The sequence below is a fragment of the Danaus plexippus genome, chromosome 8 (genome assembly GCF_018135715.1).
Source record: "Danaus plexippus chromosome 8, MEX_DaPlex, whole genome shotgun sequence".
Classification (NCBI taxonomy): domain Eukaryota; kingdom Metazoa; phylum Arthropoda; class Insecta; order Lepidoptera; family Nymphalidae; genus Danaus; species Danaus plexippus.
The window spans coordinates 1287394-1312671 of NC_083542.1; the positions used below are offsets into that span (position 1 = coordinate 1287394).

The following is a 25278-nucleotide window of genomic DNA, read 5'->3' on the forward strand; positions in this document are numbered from 1 at the left end:
CAAGGAGGTAAGCGAATCATCAGTCAATGTTGTCAAAAGCTTTTTGTTCTATAGTTTTGTTTGTCCTAGAAATGTCCCCATTATGTGTCTGTATACAAATATATGCAGTATTACAATTTATCGTATGTTACGTTTTTAAATCTATGCACTTTTTCACAAAATTCATAAAGGACATAAAAGACCCCACCCCAGAAAAAACATCCTTTTTGATCGACAATTTAAAGTCACTGCAGCAGAGACACAGAAAAGCTTGTTAACTATTTTTGTTCCATAAAATGTAAACCCTTGTTCTGTACACTGTAATGGCTCTAATGGTTAAAGTTGTTTAAACTTAGTACCTTTATCATACAATTTAATTTTCGTTCCTTTGCCATACATAAAAATGAAAATTGAACTAAAAATAAAAAAGGGATGCCTACAGCAAAATAAAAATCTTGAATAAACTTTTGTTGATACATTTTAGTTGACAATCTTCCTTTAAACAGTCAATATTTTTTTATATATAGACGGTTAGAAATTGTTTTTTTACAGGTAACTATAGATGCAAATCATATTTCATATTGAAAATAAAAAATCCATAGTAAGACCCTCTCAAAACAAAATCCTTGTCTCTTACACAAACCACTTATCTTGTTAATCCTGTTTAATGTGTGTGCTTATTACGTAGGCGTGAAAATAAGGCGTCATATTATTTGTCCTCTTTGATAATTTATAGATTTACTTGTTAATACAGCCCATAAGGCCTAGTTATTTTAAGTACGCTCTCCAGTCCAGGGTTGGCGAGACCGAGATAATAATTACTGCCTTCAGTAAGTAAGGGTCGAGAAGCCTTAAGCCTTACTAAAACCTTCTGATGTCTTCGAAGACATCAGAAGGTACTCGAGTACTGGTTCGTTTTAATCAGATTTTACCAGTCAAGTGTGTCGCCTACTTTTCTGTTGCCCTTAGAATTAAAAATAACCTATACAATCAAATAATTTAATCCCAAAATGATATATTTTTATTGGAATTAGAATTTTGTTCTTTTACCAAAATACGTAAATAAAACTTTGTTTAAAAAAACATATTTTTTTTAAGTGCATAGTTCCAGTACGATTAAAACCACTTTTATATCTTATTAAAGATAAATAAAAAAATTATTACATTTTATTAGTTCAAATTAAAGTTTTATCGAGACAGCTTAAGTATCAAAACTGGATAGGAGTAGTTTAGAATAAGGATACGACTGAGGTCGAGAAAAACTTAAATGAGGTTCTAAAACCAAACAAACAAAAACGTACCGAAAATTTGCTCAATTTTTAATACCTATCGGTTCAAAAAAGTCTTCACAGCGGCTCTGCACAAACATAATAACTTGCTGGAGTATTTCCGATTTCTATCAAAGGCTTTGACGATATTATAGGTTTCTGTCATGGCCTCCCTCCGTCCACAACGACTACACCCCACCTGTGATCTATGTAGACTTGTAGGTAGAGCAGAATGAATGAATTTTTAAATGATTCAAAACGAAACATTGTTAATCTTAAGGCTTATTATACAATGAGGTTAAAATTAAACATAAAGAAAATATTTGTACATTTTTATGATACCTTTTCACGATATATAATGAATAAAATCAATGTCATCAAAGGCCACATGCATATGACAGTTACAGCACTACATTAATCTAATAATAATTTGTTGCCATCTTCATATCTTTTGGCCGATCTGTAGTTACACACTAATCTTTCGCAACTACTAATATTCCTATATTACTATGATATTATATATTGCAAGTAATTAAATATGTTTTCCATTTTTTAGTGGCATATACAGATAATGAATAAAACAAAAAAAACATGAAAAAAGAAAATAGATTATAAAGAGAAATTAAAATTATTCGTATTGACGCCCACCATACATAATTTTACAGACAACATCGATCGTTGACAGTATAAAAAAGTTGACATTATTGTAATAAAGATAAACACGGGAAGGTAAAAGCGTTGTTTTTGAAAATAATAAGACGGAGAGAGCTTAGGCACTATTATCCATTTATCATTTTATAATTATGCAATAGACACAATAGATATTGAACTGGACAGCCATATTACAGAACGAGCAACTTCAAGTACTATTTCTGTACCCCATTACACATAAATTATAAATATAATATATTTTTTATATTCCAAAAAAGAGTCACTAATAATTTTACTATACATATATTTCAGTTTGTTAAACAGCGGGGCATATATGTATATATATGACATAATTCGCTAGAGCTATTTAAACTTGTCGACCCTTATACACCTCACCTAAATTTTAGTTTCAAATTTCATATTCAAAAACTTTGACGTTTTGTTTTGAATTTCAAAAATGGAAGCGTTTAAAAAGGTGTTAGTCAAATAGCGATTTTTATTTCGATTTAAGATATCACGTATTATTATATTATTTTACAACAAATAAAAAAAGTTATTCTTTCTTAAAAAAAAATCTTTTTCTTATTACGTTTAAATATTCCAAAAGATTACATCCTTTATATAAACAATATATGCAAGATTGTCGAGATTTTGCTCTCTAATTGCCTTCATGCGGTATTAGCATTTTAATGTAAAATTAAGACCTTTTAAGGATAAGGATAATAATATGTATGGTACCAATAAATTAGATTCATATATTTGACAAAAATCTTTTATCTTTTATACGAGAAAAAGAGAATTTCGTTCATGCGGAACAATGAAATAAATTGATTCATTACCCTCGTTTTTGCTTGCGGGCTTGAAAATTTGATCGCAAAAATAAATTAAAAACAATCACCACATAAAATGTGTTTTATTTGATGCGTAAATAATAAGGGAAGATAGAACGACGCCATGATTGGCTTTGAATAGATGTAATTGGCTATGAAGTATTTGCCGGACGTCGGTTGAATATCTTTTTATAAACGGAAGTTTTACAAGCATCTATATATGAGAACAAATTAGGGAAAGATATTCCTACCAAACTCAACTTATTAATAGATATATTCATCTAGACACTATTTATTGGGGATGCGATGGTTGCAAAAACAGTGAGACACAGAAATAACATGTCATTGTATTTTAAATCATCAGACAATTACAATTCATGGAATAAATCTACTATCCCAACTAATGCACGTAGTAGCAGAAAACGAAATTAAATTTTAAAATATTACTATGTATTCAATACACAAACAATACGAATTTCCCTTATATAATTTTGGACATATAAACTTAAATAGTTAAGGTCTAAGTTCCAACAATAGGTTAGCTCACATGATATCTAAGATTTTCACTTGTTGAAATAAAGATAAGTTTATCAAACTTTTTGTTTTAAATCCTACTAACTGACAGAAACTTTCATCTCGGCTGCTCGTAAATACGATTGCTGTCAAGGAACCGCAAACCAAGGTTATATGTAATCCGCTTTGTTAATTTTTTTTTTATGTTATTGTTCTATGTTGTTCTGGGTGGTAACTATGCTGCCGGGCGATGGCAGAGCCCACTACAGAGAAGTTCTCATATTGAAAAATCTGGATCGCATTTACAATCAAAACCTCGTCGCAAGAGTCTTTGCAGCCTCGTCGTGGTCACCACGTATCAGTAATCCGTATACATGATGACTTTCATGGGAAGATAGGTGCAATGGTTTCCCCTTATCTTCTGCAATAGCACTTTTTTGGGGTTATTTAGACCCCAAGGCTTGCTGTAGCCTGTTCCAGCAAGTGATAAATACTCTTAGAAAGTACATATGACTCGGAAAAGATAACATTGGTACTTGCCAGGTTTCGAATCCGCGCCCTCACGTATGAGAGGCGGGCCTTTAACCTCCAGGCCACCACGACTCGGTTACAGACACTTACAATAAGGCAGAACAATTTTAAAACATTTTTTAGTATTCGATTTCTATTCTTCTACTAAAATTTCAATAAAAGACGTTCTATATTAATTAAATTGAAACTGAATTCGAAAAAGCTCTGGCTGTATAAATAGATAACACTTCTAAAATTTTACATGGAACTATAAATTTTACTAACAGTCTAAGGTTTTAGCTACACTATGTCCAGTTGTTTTATTCCAACAGGAATTTTCAATATCGTGCTTTCAGAGGCAAAAAGAAATACATTTGGAGCGAAAGCATTTATTTTACTTAACATTCTATACCGCATCGGACAATATACATAAATACACATTCATTCTGTAGATTTTCACTCTTAAATCGTGCGTAGTTTATTAAAGAAAACTTAAGGCAATATTAAGCTGTTTTACACTATTGAAACTTAATGTTTCAGTAAAATATATAGATTGATTACAAGACTGTAATTTTTTCTTTAATGATAATATATACTCACGCTTGTACTTTGCCCGATAAGTGCTTTTGTAATTGAACTAACGCCATGTCGAAGTAGATGAGATAATCATTTAATGGAAATCTATTTATGTTAATGTATTTTTTAGAACGTAATTCTCTGAATTTCCTATGGTACCTTTTTCATTATTTAAGTTTCTTATACACATATATGTTATATGTAACGATACTACCTGAAAAATTAAGAGATTATTAGTGTTTTTTAATATAATAAGCAGAAATAGCTATTATTCAAAAATATTAAATAACATTATTAATTTAAATACCGAAGCAATTTTATTACCGCCTATTATGCATTGTTATAATGAGGTCCGTAATGGACATTCGATATTATTTTATTACAGAATCCAATTTGTTTAATCTAATGATGGTTACCTCAAATATATCATAACGTAGAAGAAAAGTCGTGGTGGCCTGGAGGTTAAAAGGCCCGCCTCTAATACGCGAGGGCGCGGGTTCCAAACCTGGCAAGTACCAATGAGATGTGATGTTTTCCGAATCATATGTACTTTCTAAGAGTATTTAGACACCACTGACGGACGGTGAAGGAAAACATCGTGAGGAAACCTGGTGTTATAATTTCAAATTATAAGTTTGAAATCGCCAACCCGTCCTGAGCAAGCGTGGTGATTAATGCTCTTACCTTCTCCATGTGAGAAGTGTGAAGAAGAATCTGTGAAGAAGCTCAGCAGTGGGCTCCTATAGGCTAATGATGAATGATGATGTAGAAGGAAAAATACTTTGTTTTATCAAACAGATTAAAATTAGATATAAACATGTATGAATCTTTAAAAATTTTTTTAATCTGATGTAACTAAATTTAAACATTGGTTTTGTTACTAAATTAAAAAAATTATGACCTGCCGTATTATGTGCATCAAATTAAAAGCCTTTTTTTATTTAATCTAACTCAAATAAGAGACTTTGTTAGGTAGAATTATTTCGTGGAAAATGAGACAGCACTAACCTACCTCACAAGAACTTTATACGCCATTACAGATGAGTTCCGAGTACCTGTCGTATTTAAAGTAATGTATACCTTACTGTTCTTTGATGACAAAAAATATTACAGTGTAATCAGTTTTTTACAATACAATATTTTTATAGGAGGTTTTGTAAACCCCAATACTCTATTCGATTTCAGTATAATCCCAAAATCCCTCCCCATTTTTCTAGAATCCCTTAAACCTTAACACGAGTAAAACTTTATCCTGAGGTAATAGGTATAAAGTTATCATCAGATAGTACATTCGCCCGTTTCTCTACACAATATATATTAATAACTTCTCCTGATAATATAACTTTAATATAAATACTTAAATATATATATATACTGGGCCATACATAGATAATTAGTTTTCTTCGCAAAAAAAACAGTACTTTTTGTGCGATTCCATTATTTTGGTATGCATTGAAAATGTATAAAGCTATGTTTTATTGACAATTAAAACCGCCTGGCATTCCATGCGGATACTAATAAAAAAAGGATATATGTATACCGGAAAGAAGGATTTCCTGGCAAAACTTTCATTGTTCACCAAACAGTCAAACAGACCCTAAGTATTTTCTAAAATATTTCCCTGAATATTGAATTAACACAAATCGCGCCATCAAATTATAACGCTTCTTAATTTTAAAAGAATTTTAATCACAATGAATTTAATTCACCAATTCAATATATCCGCCTGAACCAATAATACACAGAAGAATAGTATGAAAGGAACTTGAAATGAAAGGTTTTTAATAAAAGGATATTTATTTACTCTATCTTTAATATTCTCGCTCCGTCACTCGGCTCGCACTCAAAGAACACTGGGTTACCTTTGTACTCCGACCGGACCTTGCTCTTTAAAGACGCCAAGCATTCCTTCTTTATCTATAAAAATACGTTAAAAAGAATACAGTTACTATATATTTTAAAAAAAGAAAGTAATTATCTCACTAAAAATAAAATTTATTCTTGAATAACAACTGTATTATATGATCACCAACGAAATAAATTTCTATTCCCGCATAACTCCCCTTTTTATATAACAAATGTCTTTTATAAATGTTGCCAAGCTATCAAACCTTTAATAAACGCAACAATATTACACAATTTGTTTGATGTACCCGTTTGTTATAAATTCTCAACGTCAACAAAATTTCTAACATTTTTGTATAAAAAACAGGAAAGCTTTAGAGCAAATCAAATGACAATACCCATGAAAACCGCCAGTGTTTACAGAGACTACAAGGAACACAGTATAATTGGTTTATAAAACAACTTCTATAGCAAACTGTTAAAAACAATTCTATTTCATCACACTAACAGGATGTATTCCGTTAGCAGCGTGTATTTTAAATTATACAACAAATGTTTAAACTGATGGACTTGGTGATGCGTTCAATAGTAGACAGTATGAGCTTAACTCACTAAGGCTATGACGCATCCCCCGAAGCCGCCGCCCGTCATTCTGGCGCCGAACACTCCGTCCGATGACCTCATGATATCAACCAGTTGGTCTAACTCGGGACAAGAAACCTCCATCAGCTTGCTCAGGGACTCGTGGGACTGATAGAACAGTCGCCCTACCTGGTTCAATGACACAGGTTAGATGTTTTATATATAAATTGATTTAATTAACGAGATAGTCTCATTATGTATTAATGAGTCCTTCGTGATTGAGAGTAGAAAATCTTCTATGAGTTGTGTAAATTACACTAACATTTATATTTGTATGGAAATGTTCTGTTACAATTAGATTTATTTTCTTAATACACTTCAATGAGTAAACTACTAAACGCGTTGAAGTACGTCAGGAAGTGTCCTATGCTTCAATTCACTTCAACGCCCTGTTTACACAAATTTTGGACTATTAATTACAAAACTATTGGAAATTTAGTTTTCATCTAAAAGTTTATTTAATTTATTTGAAAATAAGTTAGTAAAAATACTTTTAACTATAAATTAGAAATTTGTTACCTCCAACTGAATAATGTGTAAATTTTGCCACGTTAAGTTTAACCCGATAAAAACACTAACACTAACGTACTTCGACCGGCAATAAACTCTCATTTGCTTACTATTGTTTATCAAGAGATTGCATTGATATTGACATTTATGTTTGTGATTTGCATACACATATGCCGTAAACGATTTCATATATAATGCAGATAGAGTATATATTGATATAAATTGGTATTCTCAATGGGATTGCACGTGTCCAGTGGACAAACATCCTTACAGTTATAATGAAAGTTTTGTATGTCACCATGGTGTGTGTGTGTGTGTGGTGTTCCGAGTTGTTTGCGCAATAAAGAGACCTCGTGGATGTTCAACGTATTTAATAAATTTACATTAACTTTGAAGTTACACAATTTTAATAACCAAACTAGGTGCTGCCCTTTAACCATATTTTTCGTATTTACAAATATATAACCAAAGAAACTAGGTCAAGCTTATTTCAGACCCGAACTCAGGTTCAGATAAAGATCGAAACTCAAATAAACTGCGACTCAATTTAAAGTTTAAATTTTCTTTTTATTAGCTTTCGTGTTACGTATCATTAAATCTTCTTGATAATTAAAACATACCACAGCTATGGAAATAAGAATATCATGAAACTTGAGTCAGTTATTTAGTTATAGATAGTTAAATAAAATATAACAATATATTTAACCTACTAACCTCCTTATAATCTTTCCTCTCTAAAAGCTGTGCGACTAACTCGGTCCGGGTGATCTCTTCGACCACATGCTTAGCACGTTTCAGAACTAATTCCTCGCATTTCAGTTCTACAATAAATAATAGAGCAGGATATTAATAATTCTATACATTTATGCATTTATTCAAATTGTTGCTTTATACAACATAACAACCACTCTGTAAGAAATAAATACATAAATAGATGGAACGGTATTAGAAATCATATATATTACGCAACGTTCCGAATGAAAGGGACCGATAGCATACTGAACGGGAAATTGGGGTGTAATGTAGTTAATAAGGTACTTAAGGAAACGATCTAAGAAATTTCCCACGAAAATCCCTCCTTTGATCCCATTTAAGTAGGGAATCGAAATTAAAGCTACATATACTGTATGTTTGCTTTCGGAATACATAAATAAGGTATTAAACGTGAAAGAAATTATTTATATTGACACTCGAAGTAAATATGAATTTATTTTCGGTCTTATTCTCTTACACCAAAGGGCCTACAATAACCAAACATAGCTAAAATAAAATTGAAAAGTGGCTTTCAAATTAAAGGAACCTCATCCAAATAGGTCAATCCGTTTTATGGCTTCGGTGTCCCAAACAGAAATACACATACACACACATATTTTGCACAGCTATGTTTGAAACTTAAATATTTACGAAATATAGAGTCATGATACAGACTATAACTACAGTCTACATTAAACCTCATTTCCACATTTAAAGAGTCCATAGGTTGTTTAATGGACCGACGGTAATTAAATACATAACCCAAGCTTTTGCACTCGGTCGGATTAATGTTGTGTAAAATTTACTTGAAAGATCTTGAATGGTGGCGCTCCTTAAAGAGGGTTTCCCCAATTCATCAGCCGCTTGCTGACACTGCGCTCGTCTCTGAGGATATTCGCTTCCGGTTAGCTGATGCTTCACACTAGAATTCACAACCAACAGCACGACGTCTGAACACTTCATTGGCACCTGTTTGGATTCCAATGACCTGGAGGATGTTTAGAGATAGCGGCTCTTATTTCATTTGTCTTCCCTTCAGAGATCGATTCCTTATTATTGTTACAAGCGAGAACGGAAGCGGATACTGTATTCATCTCAACGACACTAGATAAAATTAATATATTAGACAAAATGCTTTTACTGTTCATATTTTTATTTTATTAATGGCAACATCTAACAACCTGCATTAATTCAATATTACCTACCCGCTGTTTCGGAACGGATGTTGGTTATTTTTGCCCGTTAGTATACAAAAAATTGTTTCTATTTTTGGTACTTAACTTGTGCTAAACTGAATACTGTATTTTATTGGTTTTAAAATAAAATAATAAATTCCAAAAGTTAAACAAAATAAAAGCTTTATATTTAAATGAGACTAAACTTTTCGGATACTACTCCCGAAAATCTTAGCTTCATTTAAATGTGTACACGCGAAAATCTTAAACAAAATAATATTGCATATGGACAGAGAATTTGTTTTAAAAAGACAATGAGAAAAATTTGCACTTAAACAGTATAAAGTTAAAAAATAATTTAATAATAATAAATCTATGTTTTCATAAATAGGTCGAACACATTTTTCATAATTACGTAAAAAGCTTTACTTATTCTTGACTATCTTTGAACAAGTTTACTCCAGTTTGGATTGAAATATTCAATAAACTTCAAAAAAAAAATTCTTAAAGAATAGTCTAGAACTCTTGCTGCTCACCTGCAATCTATTAGTAATGCGTGATCTTTTTTTCCAAGAGTCACTATGAACTGGTCCATAATACCGCACGGCATTCCGGGAAAATCATGCTCAGCTTTCTGACACAACTGAGCTTTTTTGACTGGACTGAAAAAAAAATTCATTCCACAAAACCCGTTCGATATAGGAAACGGTTTTCCTGATTTCCAAACCGAAACCACATGTCGAGATTAAATTTACTAATTGTACTGTAATTGGAAGTAATGTAAAATAAAAATTTTCTCTTCAACAGTATAATAAAAATTATAAAACTGCTAGCTTATAATTAAGTTACCGGTGCACCTATTGTGCGAGGGCAGACTGACGGTAACCAATTTAATTTAGTGTTCCCAGTGTGTGCTAAAAATTTGTAGAATTTTAACTTTTTTTTTTTTTGTACGGACTTTCGAACATTTCTAGCCTTTGACGAATAGTGTTGACAGCCATAACGAAAAGCAAAATTGAACGTTGACATGAAATAAAGTGTTCGTTCTCAGTAAAATGTACCGCGTACCATAACAAACGTCTGCTTCCATATGAGCCATTTTTATTTAATTCTTTTATAAAGCTAATAGACAGGTACACAAACAACGATACGTTAGTTAGAAACGTGTTGCGAGTTATAATTATTCTGTTAATTTTTTTATTTTCTTTTTATTTTTTTATTTTGAGGTAATTAGCTATGGATGTTTGTTAGACCTTCTAGGACTGTAAAATAATTTCTTTGTACCTAAAAATTATTTTCTATATTTTAGTTCGGTTAGATATTAAAGCGTTTTTTTTTAGTTTTTTTAAACTATTATTTATTTAATTGTCATGTACCCAGAGCCATTTTCATGATTTAGACGAATCTATTAACATCGTATACGTAAAAATAATCTAAAGTTTTTAGATTCAAGGACATATCAAAAAAATATAATTACATATAAACAATCGAAAGACAAACCTTCTTGTTTCGGACTTTTCGGATAGACTTATGTCGGAGTTATTAATATGAATTCGTTGTTTTTAAACAGCACAGAACACGGCTAACTTAATCACTTGCTAACAATCTCATAACTTTTGATGGTACTATTAGAGCTTACATTATGTTTTACAGCACTTTGATAGCGCTTACAAAACATAATTTTGAGCTAAACATTTTTTGATCTGCTCATTTAATCTTTCAAATTCAATAGACATATATTTTTTGATACCAATAAATGTCTATTAATACTATCAAGGGCTATTACATACAGGTTCTCGATTATTCACATTTTTTTATACCAATAACTTTAACTTAACTTGGCTAAATATTCGTTAAATTGATACAGAATAAACCTAATAATATCAACGTATATCTCACTAGGCAATTTTTTCTAATTTTCTAATCATATTAGACTTTCGACATACTCAACCGTGATCTTAGTGAGGTCCTCAAGGAACGTGAAGAATGCTACTTCCAATGAAGCGCTGCTGGAGACGCCGGACCCCATTGGCACGTCTGATACAATAACCGCATCGAGACCTTTCACCTTTTCTATAAGTAAAACATTCAAATTATATCTATCTATATAAATGTGCATAGAATATTCTTTATTAAACACTTTTTAGGTACATCGTCATCGTGATATTTTGATAAAAACCTATTCCTTTAATGTTTAAAAGCATTTAAATTAAGTTGTTTAAGACTTAGCTATCCTAACATAATTAAAATCTGACAATAATTTTTCATAGCACTACAAGCATTTTGACTTTAAAAACACTGAGTACATATGACAATAAGGTTTCTGAAAGTATTACGATTCATACTAAGGTGGTGTGGGCACTTAAATAAAATTGTTCCATCAACGAAACACGACATAACATAGGAAGCAATAGAAATACATGAAATGATACTAAAAAGACCAAGTATAATTAAAAAAAATAAACGAATCATGTTCAGAAATCGTTATTATATTGTTACCATTGTTGATTTCTTTTTATTTTTTTACTCTGTCCAGTTTTAATGAAAATTTTATTTGTTTTAGCTCTAGAGTGTAGAGTATTTAATAGAATATTTAACAAATTTTGTATTGATATAAATTTAACACACCTGGAAAATTGGCCAGTACACCCTTTACATAGTTAGCCCACCCTGGCTCCCCGGGTTGCAAAGAAGATGATTCTGTAGAAGAGAAGCTGGTCTGGACCTCTTGTCCACTGGCAAGGATTGACAGCACCCTGCACTCATCAGTGGAATTGTATGAACCCACCACTACAGTGAAAAATGGTAACGCCTGCAAAAACAATATAGCCAGAACTTATCCCAGTGAATATGACTTTCCAAACAAGGGCAATTATTACAATAATTTTTAAAGTACAGTTTTTACAAAAATGCAATTAATGAAAAGTGCAATTTACACATAAGTTATTTTATTGCGAAAATACAAAGGTGGGTTAAAAAAAAAATAATCAAATTGCAATAAAATCTCCATTACATAATTAATTTTTTATCAACTACATATTTTATTTTGTCGATGTTTATTACAGAATAACGATTATCTACGCGAGGATTATCCTTTAACTATCAATAAAATTTAGTCTGTCATTTATAGAACCATAAAATTTTACGATTTCTAGTATTTTAAATTTGTTTTGAACATGACCGCTACAGGTAAGCCGCGTTGCACACATAACAAGTGCTTAAAAAGAAATTAAAACTTAGCAAAAAAAATTCCGTTAAGTAGACAATTTTATGAACGAATGCATGTTTGTCTTGAGAAGATTAAATCTAAATGGACATTAAGAGATCCTCTGAATATAGAAATATTTAAGGATTTTCTACTTGATTTTTGGGAACACGTACCACAGGTAGCACGAATCCTTCACAATAGTCAACGTGCTCTCCAATGAGATTGACCCTACCAGGGGCAGCAGCTGCCGCTAGCGGCTTGCGATTGTATGTGGAGACGAACTTAGAGACTGCCTCTTTAAGCAGAACTTCTTCACCTTTAGGGACCGCTTCCGACATCTATATCAAGAGTCTATATCATTATACAACTATGTAATTTATTTTCCTTTATCTTTATAACACTCATTGTTGGACTAATAACACATAAACCAGCAATAGTTGCCATAACTGAAAATAATATAAGACTGGTAATATAGTTTAGTATTAATGAATCATAGTTAAAATAACATCTTAAATTTTAAAAGTATAGAATAATATTGTTAGCATAAAATATGTCTACGGCTATTTCCGTATCCCAAAAACCTTGATAGAATTTGACATTGAATATACAGTAGTAAATGTAATTTTAAATAAAAGGTTTCTCTGTTTACATCGAGAAACATAATCTCCATACAGATAACACCGACGGAACAATATAAACATGCTAAAGTTTAAAAAAAAACATTTGTTACAAACACGACGGGTTTTATTGTTCGATTAATATTAAACACGTTGTTGTCCTAAGGAATAAGACGTTAGCATATATATATTATATGGAAGAGATAGTTTTAATATTCCATAATTTACAAAAAAAAAAGTGCTGACTTCACATTAAAATATACCTAAATAAAACAAAATCGCCGCTGATGAATTGTAAACAAGCGACAGAGTTGTACGAGACGGCTTGTTTTTAAGAATTTTTCGTCTCTGTAATGTTTGCAAAATGATAATATTATCTAGTTCACATATGTTCAACGAGATTAAATGTAAAATTAGTATTTTTATGTAACGCTTCATCATTAATATTATATGTGTTATATTAAGACGATAAAGATGAGCGAAATAAAATTAAGATTTCTTTTTAAGTTCTTACTAATATTGATCCTTAAAACTGTATGTTTACAAAGTTAACTATGTAAATTGGTTAGAAAAACACGAATATTTCGATTACATTGCGTCGTCTAAGGGACTATGGGTGGCGTGATTTTATTTCACGAGCATAAACAATAACAAAATTTAGCGTTCTCAGTGTTCTTCTGTGTTCCAGATCCATTGATCCATTAATTTTAAAGTAACAACACAAAAACAGAGCAAAACCGAACGTTTAGTTATCAATGAATAAGAAATAATAAATAGAATTATCTAAAACAATTGCCTTAAAGATCCAACTCCTAACAGTATCGCAGTATATAATTTAAATCAGAGACAAAATAAGATTATTCTCTAGTTACAAAAAGTACCTATGAAGTAAATAAACCGACAGCTGCTTGTAATTTGGATAGGAGTGCATCTGTAATATAAAAGGATAGGAATAAAAATTATATGATCATATAATAGTAACAACGACCTACAGAAAGATAAATTAACAAGAATATGAAGGTAAACAATTACCAATAAACTATAACTACCCCCAAATTAATAGATCAAAATACGCCATCTATACATGCAGAAACGTATTACCTTAGATGCAGTAAAAACCATAAACAATATATATCTATAATTCTAAACTAAGGAACACATAAAACCACTTTAGAATCCTTTTATTTTTTTAACTCACCGTGAATATAACACCTCCTACACACACTCAGACAGCCACTGCCCGTTGCTCGGATACAGCGTTCATTCAATTACATTAAATATAAGGCTGAGTACACAACACAAAACTCTTTGATAATTACACTGTATTTGTATATGGATGAAGATAATACAATTAATTCATAATGGTCATCGAAATAAAAATCTGTCAGATATATCTTGTGTTTTTTGTTTAACTAAAAAAGTTGAAACCAAAAGTATTTTAACTTTTGGTTTCTGAAACAAGACTAAGATAGCAAAAATAAATCAGTACATAGTAATCTGTTTGGAGCTTCGTCATCATATAAATATTATAACCAAGTTCAGCCGTACTTTTTATTATAATGAAATGTTGTAGAAACCACAATTGATATCGCTAATTAAAACGTATAAAATATTAATAACAGATACATACTTATCAGGGAAATATATAAACATTCCTACTATTATTTTTATTCTTAAATATCCTATTTTAAATTTATTATATATTATATTTTTTTAAAATAATATTTTATTCTTGATATGTAAACCATTATACGATCACACAAAGGATGCTGAAGATATATGGATAATAAATGACACAATAGCCATTCATATACAAATCAGTGAGCGGGAATCAACGTCTAGATGAAAATCATACATTTTTATTATAAATAAAATTCAAAGCTATAAAGGATATTTCGGTTTATCACCATATTAAAAAAAATACATATAAATCCCTGACCACGTCCTTAGTGAGTAAATGATATCGAGCAGTTAGCTTCATTGTTTTATTGACCCTTGTATTTCCGATAAAAGTTATCATAAAGCTATAAAAAACGTAACAACCACTCACGGATTTTGTTCTCTCAAACGTTTACGATATAAACTACAAATTTTATTCCTATTTTAAATAGGATATACAAAATCTATATCAATATACCTTAATGAAAATAATATTGAGCCAAGTATTCCTTGAATAATATTCGAATTACGGTAACGGATAACTGTTTACGTGGAACTTGTTAGAAATATGCTATTTTCCTGAAACATAAATTATATCGTACTATTTAGTTCGACCAACTATACTCTCATATACATAATACTTATTCCATACTTTGTATTGTGTAGGACAAATCTTCATGGTGTTTTAAAATCATTTAAAGCTAGAATTTTTTTTTATTATTAATGTACTATTAATAAGGGTCAGAAAAGTAACTTCCCTATATATATAACATCTTATTTTTTACTGCTAGAAGCAGGTCATATACAGCAAACAGATAACTGATCATTACATTATACTCATATCTCTATTAAAATAATATATAAATAATAAATATTTTATCTGATACATGGACATAAGAGTACGTAATAGAACGACGTGATAATGATTTAACCTGAGTAATATAATAAATAGAATATTTTGCATTTTAGGAAATGTTTCTAAAACATTGTGTTTTTTAAACTAATATAAACATCTTAATATCTATTATCTACATTCGTTCATTATAATATTTTTTGAAATAAAAAATCAATATATTATAATCTAAATACATATTTAGTGTTTTACTAACAAAGATATACACTTTATTAAAGACGGACAGACAGGGTTTGTAGTACAAGAACATTTCTGACCACAGCTTATTAAGTACCAAAAGCTATTAAAGAAAAATAAGGACATGTTAACGAATTCCAAATTAAATAAAAATTCTAATAATAACTCCTTCATTTATATTAAAATAAATCCAACAAAGTGTTTTGAAAAAATATTATTTTTGACTTGTCAACCTTTTAAAATTTAATAAGTAAAAAATACACTTTTTAGAAGCCGAGAGTGAGGTCATAAAGTATAATTATATTTATAAATACCTAATAGTCCCTAGTCATTAGTAATACTAAGAACAAAGTTAAAATACCATGGTTAATGGTTATGAAAAGAAGTAATTATAATACATAATATGACGAACTGCATAGCCAAGAATTCAAAGCAAAAATTATAGAAATATACAATAGTGTCATGCTACATTCAAATGTCAACTTCAAATTAATGATCGCAGATCGTCTATCATAATATTACACAAATGTTTAACAAATATTTCTATTTGTGTAAATAAACTACAATAAGATAAATATAAAAACATTTTTGTAAGAAAAATCTTGGAGAATATTTTAATAAAAAATATGTCGCAAAAAACAAAAGACGTCGTACTTTCTGAAGATCGGCCTAAGACTTTGTTATTACAAAAGCATTCAGACTATTTAGCCAGCTACGGTCTAAATAAGAACGATTATGAATATTGCATGACAGAATATTTAAGAATGTCCGGTATTTACTGGAGTCTCACGGCAATGGAACTTATGAATCAGTCATCCAGGTAGTTTTTTATTTGAAAGAAAATTACTGTAAACCTCTACTTGTAGTCTTCTTGAATTTCGAACCTTAATTTTGGCAATCATTACAGGATGCCAAAAGACGAAATTATATCATTTATATCGACCTGTCAGGATAGTGAGAGTGGAGGTATATCGGCCTGCAACGGCCACGATCCACACATGTTATACACCCTGAGCGCTGTTCAGGTGAGTGCCGGTAATACAAATAATTACTCATTTAAGCAATTCTCTTTGCTGGTTGCTAAAACAGAATGTTATCTGATTTATTTAATCCCTTCCAAATCATCAGGACGTTCTAATTACTTTATAAACTAAAAAAAGTCCTGAGAATTTTATTTTCATAAATTTTGATATTGAAATAATAAAGTAGGAAGATATATATATAAAAATGTAATGACATTACTTACAGGTGTTGGCTATGTATGACAGACTGGACGCTATAGATGTTGAAGGTGTGGTGAAGTTTGTGAGTTCCCTCCAGCAAGAAGATGGAAGTTTCTTTGGTAATACCATCGTTATTAGGGTGTATTCACATTAATGGCAACTGCCCATCAACAATGTGACCTGTTGCTTCTAGTATATGAATTAGCTTTTTGTGAATCGTCCCCCTACTTTTCATTTTGACATACATAATCCTTTTAACTGTGATTAACATTGTATGTGTTATATAAATACCATACTTGTAAACTATTTCACTTTAAATTCATTTTTAACTGATGAAATTGTAAAATAACATTAAGACAGTTCAACGGAATCCTATTATTATCTTTTATTTATTTATTTATCTTTTATCTTAAAATTTATTTATCTTTTATCTTAAAATCAAGAACAAGTTGTTCATTATGTAATAACAATGAGGACTTGTTAGTGAATTATAAAGATTCCTATACCTTCTAATATAATTCATAGCCGGTTAACCCAAACTATAATTTTATTAATAATGTTTTGTCATTATTCGTAGGTGACAAGTGGGGTGAGGTGGACACCCGTTTCTCATTCTGTGCGGTGATGTGTCTTTCGTTGCTGCATCGTCTTGATGCAATCGATGTTAATAAAACTGTCGAATTTGTAGTGAGCTGTATGAACTTCGATGGTGGCTTCGGTTCTAAACCGGGCTCGGAGAGCCATGCAGGTTAAATACTTATATATGATGCATAAAACATATTTAGTGTAAAGACAATTTTTTTTAACATACATGTATTTCTTTTGATACAATTAATTTCAAATTTTTTGTAATAATATTACATATTAAACCAAAAACCAAATGCTAGACAATTAAATATGAATTTTTATTTAAAAATTAACTTATATATGAGTTGTTTAAAAACTTTTTCTTTAACTTGTTACACCCCAGGTCTTATTTACTGCTGTGTGGGAACTTTATCTATATGTAAACGAATGGAAGTCCTAAAAGCGGATGAGCTCGCTTGGTGGTTGTGTGAAAGACAACTTCCCAGCGGTGGCCTGAACGGCAGACCCGAGAAATTACCTGATTTATGTTATTCTTGGTAAGAATTATATTTATTTTTAGTTTCAGATGAGATTGAAAAAAATGATATTTTAATATTTTTCACAGTTACGTTAATTCTTCTATAGAAACCTTATTACGGAATTAATAATAAGTGTAGTAAAATTGAAAATCTGGTATGTTAAATATTTGTTTGCAGGTGGGTGATGTCTTCTTTATCAATGTTGAACAGAATACACTGGGTTGATAAGAAAAATTTGGAACAATTCATATTGGCTTGTCAGGATTCGGAGACGGGGGGCTTCAGTGATCGTCCGGGGGATATACCGGATCCGTTCCATACTTTATTCGGCTTAGCTGGCTTATCCCTTCTAGGAGACACTAGTATCAAACGAGTCAACCCAACATATTGCATGCCTCAAGAAACTATAGACAGGTTGAACCTGGAACCACAAATTTTGCTTGTATAGTTTTAATGACACCAAATGCTTTAATTATATAAGAAGTATATAATAATTATATTAAATAAAGTTATACAAATTTCATTTAACAACTATCACTGGTTTCAATAAAAGTATTTCGCTACCCTACCGTTTTAAAGTATATTTTTGGTTAAGGCAACACATGAGAAGGATGATTTTTTTTATTTATATGGTAACTTTTAATGTCAGTGTCACTTATATAGATAAATAGTAAACATAACCAAACATTATTAATATTACATTTAATTTTAGCTAGTAACTAACTATTTTAAATGTAACAAGGCAATAATGACGCATATATACCTCTTACAGTTCTTTATATTTAGTATATGTGTAAATTTTTTCTCAATATTCACTTGGTTAATTTACTACAGCGGTTTATTAACATCGAATTTGTTTCAAGATATCAAATCAGAGTATGATTATATTATAGGTGGGTGCTGATACGTTTCACTCAAAATTAAATCTAATAAATAACATTTTACAACTATTTATTGCTATTGAATCTTCAACGGCATTTAAGCATAAATCTTCTATTGATAGTTGGATCTGGTACTGCTGGCTCCCTGATAGCACATAGACTAGCAGAAACCAACTATACGTATATAGTAATTGAAGCCGGAGGTTTTGGTCATCACTTTCATGACATCCCAGCATTTGGACCATTACTTCATGGATCGCACTTCGACTGGGGGTTTGAGACTGTTCCCCAGGACAATGCATGTCTTGCTATGGATGGCCATGTAAGTGACATTTATGTTGCAAAACAGGTCCTACATTGTAGACCATGAAGTAAATTTGACTTGAGAGTAGAAAAAATATGATAACACAAATTGGTGATTAAAAAATTGTGTAATAAAACACTAATAGATTTGATTGTTACAGAAATGCAAACTCTCACAGGGAAAAATATTTGGGGGTTCATCCAAAATGAATAACATGATTCATGTTAGAGGGAATATATCTCATTATGCTGATTGGTTTCATGGGAAATATACTAAAGGGTATATTGAAGAACAGTTTAATTATATAGAGTCGGAAATATTTAATTTGAGTCCCCTCCAATATGATAGTAATTTAGGTAATGCTATATTAAATGCCACCAAGGAGTTAGGTTACAAGGAGATAAAAGATTTTGGTAACGGCTTTAAGAAATCGACTATTACCCAATATAATGGCAAAAGATGGACAACATCGCATAACTTACAATTAGATCAGACAAAGGTTTTGACTCATGTATATATTGAAAAACTTTTGATAGAAAAGTCTAAGTGTATTGGTGTCAAGACAAGAAATACAAAAATTCTAGCAAGGAAAGGTGTTATTCTTAGTGCAGGGACGATAAATTCAGCTAAAATACTTCAGCTTTCTGGCATAGGGCCGTCCGAGCTATTACAATCTCTTAATATACCCATTGTAAAGGACTTGCCAGTTGGAAAAAACCTTCAAGACCATATCGGTACTGGTTTAGACTTAGTGTTGTTTGATGAACCACAGTCAGTTACAGCTTCAGATATTATGGATCCAATAAATGTTGTTCAATATTTCTATAGTGGTAAAGGACCTTTGACTACTCCGGGTTGTGAAGTTGTCGGTTTCATTTCTACGAAAAACGAAGAAATCCCTGACATACAGTTCATGGTGTTGCCAGTTGGCATAACTTCAGATAGAGGTTCACATTTGAGGAGGAACCTCGGTATTTCCGATGACATATGGAAAAATTATTTCGAAAAAGTATTTCATAAGCACGCAGCAACATTCTTTCCGATAATACTTCATCCTAAAAGTAAAGGCGAAGTAAAAATACAAAGTAAAAATTCAAATGTACCGCCTCTTATTAATCCAAAATATTTATCTGACGAAAATGATATCAGAAGTCTGGTAGAAGGTGTTAAGTTTGTCATTAAATTATTAAAAACCGAATCGCTTAAAGTCATTAGCGCTCACATGAACGATACACCATTCCCGAGTTGCAAGAAATATAAAATATTTTCTGATTTATATCTTAAATGCTATGTTCAACATTTGACTTTAACGAGCTACCATCCTGTGGGTACATGTTCCATGGGGCTGCCAGAGTCCATAAATACAGTAGTAGACACTTCGTTTAGATTGTTAGGAGTAAAAAACTTGTATGTTGTCGATGGTTCAGTGCTACCAACCCTACCAAGCGGTAATATTAACGCCGCCATTGCTATGATGGGTAACATATTTTTTGAAAATGTAATACTTAACAATATTGATAGAATTGAAAATTGCCAAAGAATTTTCTTAGTGGAATTGCTGCAAAGCGTATGCTTAGCTAGATAACATTACTTTGTTTACTGTTTTAATAAAGAAATTAAAATAAAACACGTCGTTTTTAAGGTTACGACGCACATTGTCGTGTTTTAAAATGATTACGCACTCTATTAAAATGTTACATCCGTTTTTCTAGTACATTATAAATATTTTTTTGCAAAAACTCATTCACATTTTATCTATTTATTAAATTATTTTGCGGAACGTAATCCGAAACGCAAGTGCGTAAAACATATGGATTAATACTTTCAGTTATAAGATTAAAAAAATATATGTTTAGCAAAACAAAATTTCACAACCAATTGTCAGCCCTTGACATAGCTTCATAAAGTAATAAAAGATTAAAACTCCCACTTGATGCTTCATTGGTGCCATAATGACATTTATTTTGGAATTATATCTTACCAGACATATTTAATATTACTAAGAATAAATTTTTGAATAATAAAGTGTTTTTATTTGTGGAAAAACTTGTAACTTACGTATATAAATATATTAGTAAGTGGATAAATGTAACAAAATACCATCGTGTTTACAGCCTTCAACAGGATTTTAGGGGGATGAAATAAAACATGGTTAACTTTTTTATTTATATATTTAAAGATATTTCTACAATTCCATACACATTTTGAGCCATTTCTAGAAACGTTACAATTAAAAAACCGTTTCGTTTAAAAATAATAACAATAAGGCCATCTTGTGTGAATCGAAAACATTTATTTTTATTATCTTAAATACATTACAATTATTGCTTTCAAAATGCACTGTTTACAATGTTACATTCATTATATAAAAAAGAGTGCTCATAAAAAAATATGCATTAAATGACTAGAATGAGAAATGATTGCTCATTTATTGTGACTATTTAGTACATCGACTCATAGATGTGATTTTATTTATATCACTCAGAATATATTTTTTTAAATCAGAATCAATTTATTCTGTTACAGATTTGAAAAATACTTACGCGATCATTTAAGACACTTACGGAAGTCACACTATATCTACTTTATCATTATATACATTTAAAATGTCACATAACTAATTTGTGCATATCGATATTAGGTAAGAAATCTTAGAAAACTTATTTACAAAGAAAAATGTGTTCTTTTGACACATGAAAATATTTAAACCTTCATAATAAATATTTTTATTACTATATAATACTTTGTGCTGAGCAAACGTAATTACAACGCAGTTTCTGCTTAGTGAATACTGGACGGAATACCTGATAGGTCCTATTTCTAACTAACTATTAAGCAAGGCAACGCCCTTACAAAACATACTGACTTACAACTAACGTCAACAACATTTGACAATTCTTTTGAAATGCTTATTACAATGACATTTGACGTTTTTTTTTTCAGAAAACAGTTCATTACAAGTAGTATAATGACTATTACAAATTTATTAAGATATGTTTTAGTCTATATTTTTAATAAGGACTGTTTAATTAAGAATCTTTGAAAATATTAGAAATAGAAAGACTTTTACTTTGTATACCAATTGAAAAGTGCAATACAAGTTATCTTTGATCTAACACCGACTAAGTAGTTTCAATATTATCTACCATTTTTTTTACACACTAAAGTTACTAATACTGAGCGGTAAAATTTGCCGTTCCACTAAATTACTTTATTTATATAATATTTTTAATACTGCATCAAATAAGTATTCAATATATTTACGACACACGGAATTACATTCGTGATTTATTTTTTTCTTATGGACTGAGCTTTATATTGAGCAAAGCTGGGTCAACGCCAAATATGGCCGATCACAACACGTAACTAATATCTATTTCATGAAAATACATAAATACTACATCGTTTTATATCAAGTACGTTGAAAATTACGACCAAACAGGTTTTTTTTTATAAATAGTGACAATTTTATAGTCTGAGTGCTGTCTAAATCTAAAATAGTATTTTTCTAAAATCCTAAAGCTCTTTCGCCTTTGCCATTTTCCTAATATGTAAGTATTATCAACTGTTACCAAAGTGACTAGATATCATAGACAAAATGTTCTATTAAAAAAACTTACTTGAAACAAGAATCCAGATAATTGTCTAACATGTCCAATTGAAGGTCTTCCCAATCTGTGGGACTTAATAGCAAAGAAGACAAGTCGTCTTCTGGCATCAGGGGCGGCGCTACAGGCTCCACAATGACATTTGCCCCCACATTTGTCATTTCAATATCGGGCAAAGGGAGATTAAATTCAGGCAAATGAAGTGTCACCGCTTGCCCGACATCTTCCATATTGACGCAATCAATTTGTGGTATATTGGCAACAGCCGTCTTCTCTTCGGACACCTTCCTGTCAAATTTCGCTTCTGTTTTGGTCTCGTTCTTCTTCTTTTTGTGGGGACGGTTTGATATACGTTTAGTTCCTTCCAAATGAGCCAGATCGAGTTTCCAGAATCCACCTTTACCCGGCTCGTGTTTAGAACGAGCTACTTTTACGAACACTTTGTTCAGCGACAGATTGTGTCGAATAGAATTCTGGAAATAAAATTGGATATAAATTATTAAGCCCTTTGGGTGATCGTCCGGGGTGACATTTCCGGTCATGTTCCCTTTTAAATTCATTCGTTACAATCGTTTAATAATGCATGGCAATTGATTTTGTTTATAAACAGACGATATTTTAAAACTCTAACACACGACATGTGTAACATGCATAATATCCTTAATCTAATCTTTATGTATTAAAAATAAATATATATTTACTGTATCTAGATGTAATTAGTTGTAATCTTATCAGGTTAAATGCTTGTTGGAATCAGTTTGTGGAACATTGACTACCGAAAAAAAGATAATACTGACCTGCCAAGTGGGATCCGCGTTCCGATAGTACTTAAAGCTGTCACGAATCCAAGAGTAGATCGCGGATAGTGTCATTTTGTCATTATTATACCGCATGGCCATACAGATCAAGGTGCTGTAAGAATATGGAGGCTTCTTATCGCTGTTCTTTTGATATTCCTCTTTGTTCTCCATGAAGTCTTTCTGGCACTTGGCGATAGTTTGGTTGAACTTCTGCAGCCTGGTATTCTGAGGTTGAACTTTGACCTGAGGATTCGGTGACATTGGCGGTATCGGAAATTGGGGCATGGCCATGATATTGGTGATATTTTGCAACCATGTTAGATTGGTCAAATCCGTCTCAGACTCCTCTTCGATTACTTTGATCTGCTTTTGTTTCGCTTGGGTCTTCTTCGGTTGGGCCGAGGAAGCTTTTGATGTCCGCAACTCCTCGTTTTTGCCAGCATCCGGTTGTTCATAAACGTATTCAATTTCAACGGTATGCGAAGATTCTGGAACCGCTTCGTCCAAAGTGAAAAACCCGCACTGATCTCCCGAATCCCCGTAAAGATTCACGGAGGCGTCCAGCATCTCGCCAGACGCCGGAAAGAAGCTCGACGTTATATGCATCTTTTGGCATACCTAGATCCAGAAGCTAGATCATCGTTATGCTGTAAAAGAACGTGTGGCTATGAATGGTAGGTGGCGATCGATCGACCGTAGTGACGTCACGGTGGTCAGCGACGGTGGTAGGTGTGCGCTAGCCGGCGTCCCGACAACTAATGGTGTAATGACAGGTGCGCGGGGTCCGTTGTGAACAGGTGTGCTGAACGATCGATATTTTTCCAACCGAAGAAGTCCAGCCCGCATTGCCTCTCGACAATTAGTCACAGTTATCAAGACGTGTGCTTGCTATCGGAGACTGCTGGTACTTCCTTGTTCGTGAACTTGATGTTCCAAACCAATGTTTAACATTTACAGAGTATTATCTTTTAATTTGTCCGTATAGTCATATTCAAATTAACTATACCCGACATTCGGTATGACTCATTCTGAATAACGCTATTCATTCGCGCTAATAGATTTCACGATGTATTTCATTCGATTTAATAGTAAAGGATTTCCTAAAATCGATTTGATTATTTGACAAGAACAAACAATGTCAAGCGCCCTTCAGCTAGCAGCAATTAAGGCAAGTGCTTGTTCAATGTCGATGTGAAATAGTTACCAGTGTTTTTATATCGTTAAAACATCCCTCTACACACTGATCACTCCATAATACAATAGACTATCGAGCTATGAATATTTGAATAAAATAAAATATACATCTATATCGAGTTATACACAAAATAGCTACATTTTAAGAAGTACAAGAGGCAGTGTTATCTTCCATTAAATGATGTGAAGAAAAAATAATTTATTTTAATATTCAAATATTATTCTTATGTGTGCAAATAGTTTTTTCTAAATATGTTTATGGAATATCTTTACTTTTTAAATTGATGTTATAATTTTCGCGCTCTTTTCACCCACACGGCAGCGGTATAGTAAGGT

The 25278-nt window shown here is 31.4% G+C and overlaps 4 protein-coding genes across 4 annotated transcripts; 2 read left to right on the plus strand and 2 right to left on the minus strand.

Annotated features, from left to right (window-relative positions):
- Positions 1 to 6105: 6105 nt before the first annotated feature.
- On the minus strand, positions 6106 to 14430 carry LOC116775497 (galactokinase-like). The gene is made up of 9 exons (XM_032668380.2): positions 14276 to 14430; positions 12634 to 12798; positions 11881 to 12064; positions 11199 to 11325; positions 9789 to 9914; positions 8884 to 9065; positions 8039 to 8145; positions 6785 to 6943; positions 6106 to 6244 (listed from the first exon to the last, which is right to left on the minus strand). The coding sequence occupies exons 2-9, from the start codon at positions 12796 to 12798 to the stop codon at positions 6128 to 6130; spliced, it is 1167 nt and encodes a 388-aa protein (XP_032524271.2). The 5' UTR covers positions 14276 to 14430; the 3' UTR covers positions 6106 to 6127.
- A 1881-nt stretch (positions 14431 to 16311) lies between these two features.
- Positions 16312 to 18687, plus strand: LOC116775663 (geranylgeranyl transferase type-2 subunit beta). Its single transcript, XM_032668601.2, has 6 exons — positions 16312 to 16646; positions 16734 to 16851; positions 17075 to 17168; positions 17627 to 17797; positions 18020 to 18173; positions 18333 to 18687. The coding sequence occupies exons 1-6, from the start codon at positions 16453 to 16455 to the stop codon at positions 18601 to 18603; spliced, it is 1002 nt and encodes a 333-aa protein (XP_032524492.2). The 5' UTR covers positions 16312 to 16452; the 3' UTR covers positions 18604 to 18687.
- Positions 18688 to 18823: 136 nt separating this feature from the next.
- Positions 18824 to 21365, plus strand: LOC116775920 (glucose dehydrogenase [FAD, quinone]-like). Its single transcript, XM_032668976.2, has 3 exons — positions 18824 to 19048; positions 19159 to 19358; positions 19501 to 21365. Exons 1-3 carry the CDS (start codon positions 18904 to 18906, stop codon positions 20923 to 20925), a joined length of 1770 nt encoding a protein of 589 aa, XP_032524867.2. The 5' UTR covers positions 18824 to 18903; the 3' UTR covers positions 20926 to 21365.
- Positions 21366 to 21492: 127 nt separating this feature from the next.
- On the minus strand, positions 21493 to 24758 carry LOC116776871 (forkhead box protein J1-A-like). Its single transcript, XM_061521388.1, has 2 exons — positions 23746 to 24758; positions 21493 to 23421 (listed from the first exon to the last, which is right to left on the minus strand). The coding sequence occupies exons 1-2, from the start codon at positions 24352 to 24354 to the stop codon at positions 22957 to 22959; spliced, it is 1074 nt and encodes a 357-aa protein (XP_061377372.1). The 5' UTR covers positions 24355 to 24758; the 3' UTR covers positions 21493 to 22956.
- Positions 24759 to 25278: the final 520 nt, after the last annotated feature.